The sequence below is a fragment of the Aedes aegypti genome, chromosome 2 (genome assembly GCF_002204515.2).
Source record: "Aedes aegypti strain LVP_AGWG chromosome 2, AaegL5.0 Primary Assembly, whole genome shotgun sequence".
Lineage (NCBI taxonomy): Eukaryota > Metazoa > Arthropoda > Insecta > Diptera > Culicidae > Aedes > Aedes aegypti.
The window spans coordinates 299,742,468-299,754,460 of NC_035108.1; the positions used below are offsets into that span (position 1 = coordinate 299,742,468).

The window sequence follows — 11,993 nt, forward strand, 5'->3', positions numbered from 1 at the left end:
TATGCGGAGAGCCGGACTTAACAGTCGTGGCACGATTTTCACGAGATCCGAACAATTAGTTTGCTTCGCGGACGACATGGATATTATTGGGAGAAAATTTGAAACGGTGGCAGATTTGTTCACCCACCTAAAACGCGAAGCAACAAGAGTCGGGCTAATGGTGAATGCGTCGGAAACAAAGTACATGCTGGTTGGCGGAACTGAGCGCGACAGGACCCGCCTAGGAAGCAGTGTTACGATAGACGGAGATACCTTCGAGGTGGTGGACGAGTTTGTCTACCTCGGATCCTTGTTGGCTCCAGAAGAAACTGCGGTCAAGAAAGATTCACCCCCGCACCAAATGTACGATGTACAAAACGCTCATAAGACCGGAGGTCCTCTATGAGCATGAGGCGTGGACTATGCTCGAGGAGGACTTGCAAGCTCTTGGGGTTTTCGAACGCCGAGTGCTAACAAGGGAAGGTCACGATGGTGTAACACGGGATTTTCAACCGGACTATTTTTGTTAGATTCTACATGTCGAAATATGAAAAACCCCAAAGCCTTTCGGGTGATGGACCAGTGGTCAAGCCAGGAGGGGCTCTGAAAGGATCGAATTTGTACGAATATAATATTATTGAGTCAACTGAAAATTTGCCAAAAAGATTTTCTCAGTGTTTATTACGATAGTAATAAACAGAATTGACATTGATATATGTTTGTAATGTCTTTTTATGCCATTGGCGTAAATATGGACAATAAAACGAATTTGGTTTAATTAGAATAGTATACTAACAAGAAACCCATCCCGATTGGGCCTATGGCATGGAAAAATACATTATGAACATACACTAATGTCAATTCTGTTCTCTACCATCACAATAAATACTAAACAAATATTTTTGTCAAATTTCCAGTAAGCCTCATAATATATTATACGTACAAAATTGCCCCTTTTAGGCCCGAAAGGCTTTGGGGTTTTTCATATTTCGACATGTAGAATCTAACAAAAATAGTCCGGTTGAAAACCCCGTGTAACACCATCGTGACCTTCCCTTGTAAGGACTATCTACGATTATTCCGGTCAATCACGGAGTAGCAACTACGAATTGTACGGTCATCAATGCTTATGCTTATGCTTTTTAAGGCTAAGTAGCCCGTCATTCGTTTTGGCAACAATGATGACTTTTCAGCTTGCATTTCAAAGTGATAAAACTCAGTCTTGATAGTTTATATTGACTTGAAAAAGTATCACTGTACGCGCTTACATGCAAAACCAACTGATTTTCTTTGATTTTAAATCGTGAGATGAATAAGAAACAATCATCAACGACTCGTACAAATTTCAATGACGATCTACTTCGCCTTAAGGCTCAAGAATCCATCATTCAATCATTAGCAATCATCAAAAAATAAAAACCAGTTTTTTCATTTAAATTTCAATCAATCCTTTTGAAAATCTATCATCGTATTTCAAATAGCAAGTGAAATGCAATGATAGATTTTCTTGAGCATCGTTTCGAATTTATGCAGAAAAACTAGTTTTGAAAAAATGTAAAATGATGATGGTTATTTTCCTCTTAATAACAAATGGGATGTGATAATAATTTTGACTCAGTTTGTGCGCAACCCTAACGTTAGAAGAAGAAATCAATGAAGTCAAGAAAACAAGCCAGTTGTCAGTGAACCGTCTCCTCTCTCTCAGGTTTTAACTATCTGAAGTAGATTATTTTATTAAGCTCATCGAATACTGCTTTGTATTTCTTCAACCAAGCCACTAAGCGTATCATAGCCACCTATGACGCTGAAGGAGCTGCTGCACAAGGCGCATGGATAATATCCATCCATTGGATATATTGCTGTGTGCGTTTGAAATGCAAATATCAAATGCGGGAACACCAAATGCGGTAAGATTTTCAACAAGGAATGCGAAGTCAAAATTTGATTTTCTTTGCTAGGTTTGCGGTGATATGCATCATGGTTGCTAAGTATCCTTTGGTTACTTTGTGTTACCGCATTTGAAGCTCAGTTAGACTGGATTTGCACGTCAAATGCAAACAGCAATATGTGATTGTACGGGAGTGCTGATCTATGCCTTCACGGTGCCCCGACAGACCGTTATTATCAAAACAAAAAATCTGAGAATAAATGTAGCACAATAATCGTTAGAAGATAACCATATAAATACTTTTATAGTCGTTAAGAGCTAGTATTAACCGTTTGTTTTAAATCTGGTATGATTTGGTTGCTCTGGTAAGCTCTCGTCAATAGGGGCGATCCATTAATTACGTAAGACAATTTTGGCGGTTTTCAGACCTCCCCTCATCCCATGATAAGATTGCTTGTATGAAAATTGAAAAAAAAAATTGTATGACGCATAAGAAATCTCAAACCTCCCCTCCCCCCATAATCCCTTACGTAATTAATGGACCACCCCATATAAGAACGAACATACGCGGATGTCTTTCACGGGGCCGCTGACCCCACTTGATTGATGCAACTTTTTCTTCCGGCATTCGCACTAAATGACCAGCTCACTGAAGTTTGCCTTTGTGATTGTACGATTGTATTGTATTATACGATAAAGGATCGCAAGGTGTTTTGGCGAAGTTATTAACGAAACAATGGATCAATGAAGTCAGTTAAAACTTTATCAAGCAACAGTGTAGAAATGACGTTTCCCTTTGCAAGTTTCGGGTCCCAAAGCTGGTTACGTATTCCATAAGAGGAGATATTCGATGCCAAAACACGTGTTTTTACTTCTTTCTCTACATGCAACCATATACGTTTGGGTAGAGTAAATGGCATTACAACGGTAACAGTTATACACCAGTTGAGAATGTACTTAATCAAAAAGTTTCTTGCCGTATGTTAGTGAGAAACATATTTTGAGCAGTTGTACAAAACTAAGGGGGATTAGGGGCATAATGAACACCCGGGGTGAAATGGACACCCCCTCAATCTCTGAGAATATGCAAACTTCATGAAAAGTTCATACACAGCATGAAATCTGTATTGCATTTGAAATGTTTGACGGTAAAAAAGTTTATGTTTTGCTTCAATTGTCCTTTGAAATTTGACTTTAAGTTTTTCTCTGCTTCAAATTGGCATATAAGCAAGGCGGTGGGAGAATCTATTTTTTGAGCAAAATAACGTACCCAGGAAAGTTCTTTTTAGCTCTTATGATAGAGGTAGAGCCCTTTTACACATCGGAACGACTGACAGACATTAAATATTTTGGAATCATTTAATTTCATGCAAGTGTTCATTTTGCCCCGATACCTTTTTACTATCCCTGTTGTGGGCCTAATTTTCTATCTCATTTTTCTGGCATATAATACGATTTTGATTACCATGAATGAATGTAGCTCGTCGTACTAATATCAAACTTGAAAAATAGCCGGGAGTAATTTGAAAATGATTTCACTGTATGGTCTTAAAACAAGCATTTGCTTGATGTGTCCATTATGCCCCGAATTCCCCTATGCATAATTTGGACCAAACGCAACAATTATTTAACAGTTGGCGGTCATTGTGTTGCATAAATTATACAACAATTTTTAGCGTATTGAAATCACGACCGTACATTTCTAGGCGTACTCTGATCATTTTTATGATAAATTTTTGTTTGACAGCAGCCTGGCAGCTTATTGATTTTCTGTTCGCATCCCCCAGCTTTTGACTATCTTTAACACAGGGACTTCATAGACTATCTTTCTGCTCACCACACGACACACAAATGCACAAATGGTCTCAGTTAATAATTGTGATAGTGAAAGCTGAGATGCATGATCTGTTCTAGTTGGCACGCAACGCCAGAAACAAGAAGATGATTATCAAAGTTGACCTGGTTCTAGTAAAGCTGCTCTAGCCCTTCCATGCTTCTGTTACGAAAAACGTTGAAAGCCACCCCATAGTCGTCACTGCAGCACTAATGTCAATAATGAACCCCTTAAAATTTCAATAAAACCTTCCCCAATTAAGTCCCATTCCCAAATCCCCCTCACGTAGTTTTATTAACCGCTTTTGTTCCTCTTCCATGCTCTCTTCATTTTGCGCACCGATCCGATAATGATGAGCCTTCGGCAGCCCTCGGCGGCATATCCCTTCGCGTTCAGCCATGTGTTTCAATTTACGGCAATGATGATCCTGTGCGATAAGTGCGCGAGCGAGAATTTTGTTCGGCAAGGAGCAAAAGTGACTCGCGCAGATCGAATGCCATCGCAGTCCGTTCGATGCACTCGCCAAAGCCAGATCGTTGGCCCCTTGGAAAGGTTCGTCGCTTTTCGGTGTGCAAGTTTCTTTTGAAAACAGTGCTAGTCGCGTAAGAAGCAATACTTCTGTGAACAAAACCGAGATCACCAATCGGAAGCAGGATATTGGTCTGAGCTGTTAAAGAGAACAACTCATAAATCACGTGAGCATAATATCGAGCACGGGATGAAAATTGGACAAAACTAAACCGGAGAGCAGTAAGCAGCCGAAGTGATGATAATTTGAGTGTGCCTCCGGCGGCCAGTAGCAATGGACCACTACTCGACAATGGTTGGATTGGATCGCATTAGCGGCTATGGGATGACGACGGTGATGGAAGGCTATTTACCGAGCTACTCAACCGAAGCGTCTCTGTACCGCAGCTTCAGTTCCTCCGGAGACACAAGCCCATCGTTCACGGGTCATGATGCGAGTGTCAATTATGGGTTGTCTTCGTTCACGGAAATGATTATTGACAGCGAAAGCTTCGTTCCGGTTCAGATGACGACGACGACCACGCCAACGACGACGGCAAGTCACGATTATCTGGATCAACGATTACTCGACACCGAAAACCACCAGACAATTACCCCTGTTCCCCCAAATGACCCGATTAAACCGCCGAAAGCACGTGCTAATAAAGCCAAGCGGCGATCTATGGGTCCCTCCGCCACCGTTTTAAAGTGCCCGAAAACTCCGAAACTAGATCAAAACGCCGCAAAAAAGAACCTCATTACACCTCCGAGTCCAACCGTGATGAAGAAACGGCGCCTAGCAGCCAACGCCAGGGAACGGAAACGGATGAACAGCCTCAATGTGGCTTTTGATAAATTGCGGGAAATCGTTCCAACGCTGGGCCCCGATCATAAGCTGTCCAAGTTTGAAACACTTCAGATGGCCCAGACATACATCAACGCGTTAAGTGATTTACTGGAGCGGGGTGCGGACGAAAGCACCTACAGTTTGTTCGATTCCAGTCCGGGAACGGCCAGTGATAGCAATAATAACCACGATCAGGATGGGCAGTTTGAGATGCAAAGGCTTTATGAGGTAGATTTTATTTAGAATTTACGAAAGATGGATAGTTTCAAGTGCACCAAATGTAGTATTAGTTACAAACGCAGCCAAATCTAGTCTTAAGGTGAAATCGACGAATCTCAGTTCTGTGTGACCTTATCGTAGGCTTTAAAAATGATTTATATTATAATAAATCACACTTTACTCTATCTTGTCAGAATGTTGTCTCATATCACAGTCCTTCATGAACTGAAAAAAAAGTTTCTCAAATAGAAAATGATACATAGCAAAGGTTTGCTATACACGGTGCTCCCCTGACCGTTATTATCAGAAAAAAAAATCTTCATCAAATCTGGGCTCACCAGTCGTTTTCTATAGCTAAGCTGCATCTCTGGGCAAAATTTTAAAAAAAAATATCGTAGGGCCCGTTTTAATGTTACGCCTGATTTTAAATCATTAGCCTGATTATCAGAAGATATATACCATCAAAATTTAATTCATAGCTGGTTTGTTTGGTTATTTTGGTTATAGTTTTGAATAAGAAAATAGAGACGAAATTTTGTGTCACAAGGTTTGGTGTTAAAAAGGGTGTATTTTAAGGTGTAACCATTCAAAACCATTAAAGCGCTTGAACCTATGAAAAATCAGTTGATTGTGAAAGACTTTTGCGGCATGTGAGGGCAATGTGCGGGTAAAAACATTCGAACATGGTCAACGGTATAAAAATGCCTAGTATATAATATTATAATATGGATAATATGGAGGAACCATACGGAATGGTTTATTCTACATGCTTTTTGATGCGTTATACTTCATTGAGGCCTTAAGTGTCCGTAATATGAATCAAAACGGTAATTGAAAAAGAGTTTTTTTTTAATGGTTACACTTCCAAAAAGGCGTTACCCCATTTATTTTGATCTCCTCATTCAAAACTCCTCCCAGAAGTTACAAATAACTATTTAAAGCAACTTAAATTCAAATTTCAATATTATATTTATTCTGATAATCACGGCTAATGAAAACTCGTTGAAATATCTTAGATTGCCAAATACAAAAGGGCGTAACTTCAAAACGGGCCCGACGATTTTTTTGACGTTGGATAACGTCTTACGGCAACATACTGGGGTACAATTTCGAAAAACGAAAAATCGCTCGCGTCACGAAAAGTGGTTAGATTTTGACTGTTAATAACTTACTAACGACTGCATAGATTTTCAAGATTCTTGCACCAATCGATTGAAAATCTTTCTACGAATCTACTCCAATAATGAAAACTATTGATTTTCATGACTAAACTATTGAAAAATTGGTAAATATCGAGGCATGTCTTATTTTTCAGAGAAAAGCACATTTTAATGCTGTTACAAGGTTTTGAAGTTTTCATGTACCGTAATTTCGGGTCAAATTGATCATTTTTCATGGTTTTCCTTCTCTGCTTTCAATAATGTTGAAAATGCCAAACAACTGAATGCAGGAACACAAGTATGACGGTCAGCCTCTTTGACTCATATGTCAAAATTTTCTAACAAATGTGTTTTTAGTGCTAAAAATCATCAGGTGATTATAGAACGAAGCCACACCTCAAATTTTCAAGAGCACAAGACTTGAGAACCAAACAGCGCTCCGCGTTTGAAATTTATCCCATTGGTCACCACCAGCAAGCAAGTTATTTGATTGATTTTCAACGCGAACTGTTGTCAGATTCTCCAGTCTTGTGAACTTGAAAATTCAAAGTTTGGCTTCGTTTTATAATTATAATTTTATAAATCTGGGAATCCCATTCGGGGTGAAATTGATCACTTGCCAATGCGTTTATTGTTATTTTTTTAAACGACTCTACATAATGAATATGAGCTCCCTGAATTCGAATATGCTTTCTAAATTATTAATGCTATATTTAAAGAAATAATGAATAGTGAATTTCAAGAATTGCGATGAAAACGTCTAAATGTAGGTAATTTCCTAATGAAATCCTTGATAACTAACAGAAACTTAATTATTTTAAACGAACGAGCTAATTGGCACGAGTTTAGAAGATAAAATCGGGCTCGAGGATATATTTTAAGCATCCTTACAAACTTTACTTACTTTGAACAATGCCGTTGTCGTCATCGCTACCTACATGTAAATGCATGCTACACGGAAAAAAATCCGTTGCCGGATTCATGAACAAAAATTCATGATATCATAAAATTTTATGTTTCATGATATCATGACTAAAAGTCATGAAATCGTGACTGTTATGCGAGAATTCGTATGCTCATGGCGTTACACAAATCTAACTATCACATTCTTCACCTTAGTTAACGTGTCTCATGGCAATCGGTGATCTTTTCTTGTGAAATTATAAAAAAAAGTTTTGTTTTTGAAAAAGTTTCAATTCTTCGGAACCTTGTCATCATATCGATGACATTCTTGGTGAAATTATCGTGATTTCCCACATTGTTTCACGACACAATCAATGTACTTACTTAATCCTGACTTTGCAGAACCGGGCAATGTTTGACTTTGAGCGAAGATTTTACTTGACAATCTCATCGACGATTTTAACTGTTCGGAAGCGATGCATTCCCGACGTCCTGTAACAGAGCAGGTCACAAAAAGCCTTCGGCAGCCGGATGTTCCAGTTCCACTTTCCACATCCGCAGAGTTGTTTAGGAGTGTTCCATGACTCATGCAATCCACCAGCCCAGGGATCATTTACCAATTCAATTGATGCTCGAAACAACATTTTGCGTACAAACCTAGCCACCGAATGTTCGCGTTTATTACGAAACTATCGCGGTTTATTACGAAACTATCAGCACAAAAGCAGTAACAATTTTAATCTTTATTTGATTTGTTTACCAATGGCAAATATAAACTGGGATATTAATTGACGTATAATGTTTCGTTTTCTTGAACTGAGTTCATGATTTCATGACTCAACTTGCCACTTTTCAGCACCAAAATTGGAATCATAAATGACAGGCATCTGAAAACATGAAAAGTGCTTATGTTTTCATGACCTGTGTTCATGATATCAGATTCTGCTCATGATTTCATGACCGAAATTGCCACTTTTCGTATCAAAAATAGGAATCATAAATGACAGATGACTAAATCCATGAATAGTGCTTATGCTTCCATGAATTTTATTCATGGTTCCAGCATACATGCTTCATGATTTGAGGATTTTAATTGCCATTTTTCTTCGCTAAAAATTGAAAACGCAACGTACATCCGGCGTTACGGTAAAATGCTTCATGATTTCATGACTTTTGGTCATGGTGTATTTTCATAACATGAAAACACACTTTCCTCCCGAAATCATAACTCTTTCTGCTGTTTTAGAAAGCCGCATTTTTACCCGTGTAGAGCGATCAGAGTATCAACTTGTCAAACAAAGAGCTAAAACTAATCAGCAACAGCTTTGTTGATGTTTTGATTTGGTAAGAAATTGTAATACGCACTCAGAGAAGACTGCAAAAATGCTACCGTCGCCCGACCCGAGCGACGGGAACCTAGGTAAAACTTTATGGCATTTATCTCCGTTGAAAACTAATCAACCATAATTATAATTGATAAATAAATAAATTAATTAATCAATTAATAGTAATAGATGAAATGTCTCTGGTTGTAAAGTGTAACTGTAAAGTGGCCCCTTGCTTGAAATTGTGCTGTAATTCAATTTAAGTTAAGCGCGTTCTCCACGGATACGACGAGTCAGTTGGATGTTCTTCGGCATGATGCCGACACGCTTGGCGTGGATCGCGCACAGGTTGCACACTAAACACACTACGGTGAATTTCACCGTAATCTCAACAGCTGAACAGTTCGGTGAAATAAAACATTGTATTTTGTCGGAATTTAACGGATTACGGTGATTTTTTACCGAAAACTGTAAAAAATTACCGTACTCCGTTAATTTATTTCACCGAACTGTTCAGCTGTTGAGATTTCACAGGAATCCGTAAAATAATTTAAGTGTGTGGTATCCTCAAACAAACCGATCGCTTCCTGCAGGACCATGACGGCCGATCTCTGGAATCGCAGATTTGCCTCTACATTTCCCCGGATACCACGACGAAGCAGAAGAAGTTCTTCATGGCTCGGAACTTCTTCGAGTATCAAAAAGAGATCATGCCAATCATCGTGACTGGCAACTTTAACATCGATTTGAGCAAAACGGAGAACATGGAGCTCGCAGACTTTATGGAGCAGTACCTCAACCTCAAAATGGCGTCGAAACCCACTAAAGCAACTCATTTAGTGGATCATGCGTGGACCTAACGTTCGACCGAAATTTTTGATTGGGGAGCAAGAGTTACCGCTCATGCTTCTTCTTCCATCGACCGATTCTATCCGCGTTGAAGTGTTAACCGAACCAACCAAATAATAACACACAATGTCCATAATAGGTCAGAATGGACATGCAACAAATAGTATAAAAATTGATTGGATTTTTATCAGTAGAAATCTTTTCGTTAAGGTCACAAGCCAGGGAATAGATGAAGCTAACGTTATCCAACGTCAACTTGGCGGTTGAATCTCGGAAACAACCTCTTACTTTTTTTTAATTTTACCCAGACATGCAGCTTAGTTATAAAAAACGACTAGTGAGCACATATTTGATGGAGACTTTTTTCTGATAAAAACTGTCAGGGGAGCGCCATGCTATATTTATTAGGATAACGTGGTATTAACCTTCGGGCTGTCGCGCTGTTGTAGGGGGACTGGGGGTAGTTTGCCCACGTTAAGGAAAACAGCGATTTTATATATAAAAACATTATATTATGATCTTTTTTCAATGATGGTCGGATAAACTAACATTTTTCTATCAAATAGTAGAAACAGCTATCCATTTTAGCTTTTCTGGGTTTAATAAATAAATAAAAAAAAAATGCTTTCTTTACTAACTGCATATGTATTGTTTTGCGGGGCAAAACAATAGAAATATAAGTAGTAGAACGCTAGTGGCGCTGTTATCAAAATATAGAATTTTTTTTATTGTTACTTACTGTTGAAGTTTTTGATTGCTTGTTAGGTGCCATGTTGTAGAGAATGTTTTATTTTGGCCGAAAAAAATGATTTGACACTTATAGACCCGGTACTCAAGCTGTCAGAGCGTGCAAATTAGATGTTGGTCACACGAACAGTCGCGACATTAGCGTTCTACGGCTAATGCTTCTACTGGTAAAACGCCCCGCTTCAGTTCGGCGTTAGCCATGCTGTAAACGTACGCACACTAACATACTTGTTTATAGGTTGCATACATCCGGGCGTTTGTTCAGATGTTATTGTTCAATAATGCTGATGCGAATAATGTACATTTTTAAGGTTCCAAATTGCCCGTAACTTCAATATGGCATTACGCTTGGTTGAATTTGAATTCAAATGGCTGTTTTGGTGTTATGAAATAGGGGTGGGCGTTTGTAACGACCATAGAGTTAATTTATGTTTAGTTCAATGTTTTTCATATGCTTCAAAACATTTGTCTATTTAAATAGTTAAATATATTGAACCAGTCTAAGGTTAACCAATTCACTCTCTGCATGAACATTCTTTCGAGTTCACGAGTAGCATCCTCCAAACCACATGGTAAATGAGTTCCGTCTGAAGCCAATTCGCACATATTATGTGCCGCCCAAAAGGCAACAGTGATAGCACTCTAGCCAGATTTACGCGCGTGCTTCTGAGCATTGACCCCCTAAGAAATGCATTCAAGGGATATTGAACTTACCCGAATGGTTCGCCTCTCTTTAGATCGGAGATAAAGACGAGCCGTTTTGACGAAAGCCTTTCGGTGAAGAACAACCCCCTCCCCCTGACCTTGAATATTTCGCGAACATGGGAACGAATAAATCTCGGGTATTTCTTTCGGGAAATATTTCAGATTTGATAGCGAAGAGGATATGCATCTCGCGACCTATCTGAGGATAACCTGACCTTGATCGATCACTTCGTTCTGGCTAGTGGAAGAGGCAGGAGTGATTAGAATTAACATTTCGCGCCGTGATGTGTTTATTGAGGTATAGTTAATTAACATGTGGTGTCTTTATGTAAAATTTATCAAGTCTTTCCCAAGTAGATCAGTTTAGTAGCTAGGATTGCAACTTTGATTTGTGTGCATTTATTGGAGCCGAAATTACGTGCGAGTTTCTAGGATATCAGGTAACAGTGTGCTTAATTTATGTGCGAATTATGTTGTGTGTTAATCGTGTCGTTGAACGACACCACGTGCTCCTAATTAGGTTTGTGGCTTCCTGCGGAACCGGACACATCACACCTTTCTCAAGATCGCTTCTGACCCCACCGTCAGCTACGAGGTTTATCCCGGGGGTACGGAAACCGGAAGGGGGCTTGCATACGTTATTCGCACCCCAGGCGAAGGTAGCAGGCACCCAGCATTCACCGACGAATAGCGCCAAGTGGAGAAGAGTTCACCGCCGGCGTCGCGTCGGCCGTCCCCGCCGCATAAGCCCACAACCAGCACCCATCGACGCTAGTTTCGCCCAGCGGCGCGTTCACTGACGAATGAACGGCCGTCTGCGGTACCCGTAAGACCCTCCAAGAGTTTGATCAAACCGTGAGTAGAAATCATGCATGATTAGAAGTAAGTCCATGCGCATGGCTCAATTTTGACCCGCTACCGTAGCCTATGAGTCGGTAGTGTGGCTGTACGATTAATTCACCCTTAGCTCCCGCGCTTGCGCTGGTAGTCACTACGAGCACGCACACACGCACACCCCTGAATGAACAAC

At 39.7% G+C, this 11,993-nt stretch overlaps 1 protein-coding gene across 1 annotated transcript; it reads left to right on the forward strand.

Moving 5' to 3' along the window:
• The first annotated feature begins 4,263 nt into the window (after positions 1–4,263).
• On the forward strand, positions 4,264–5,298 carry LOC5571657 (basic helix-loop-helix neural transcription factor TAP). The gene has a single exon (XM_021839592.1). The coding sequence runs from the start codon at positions 4,504–4,506 to the stop codon at positions 5,296–5,298; it is 795 nt and encodes a 264-aa protein (XP_021695284.1). The 5' UTR covers positions 4,264–4,503.
• Positions 5,299–11,993: the final 6,695 nt, after the last annotated feature.

Bases quoted from the DNA above. Each gene is read 5' to 3' on its own strand.
- LOC5571657 (XM_021839592.1), top strand. From the start codon at position 4,504: ATGGACCACTACTCGACAATGGTTGGATTGGATCGCATTAGCGGCTAT.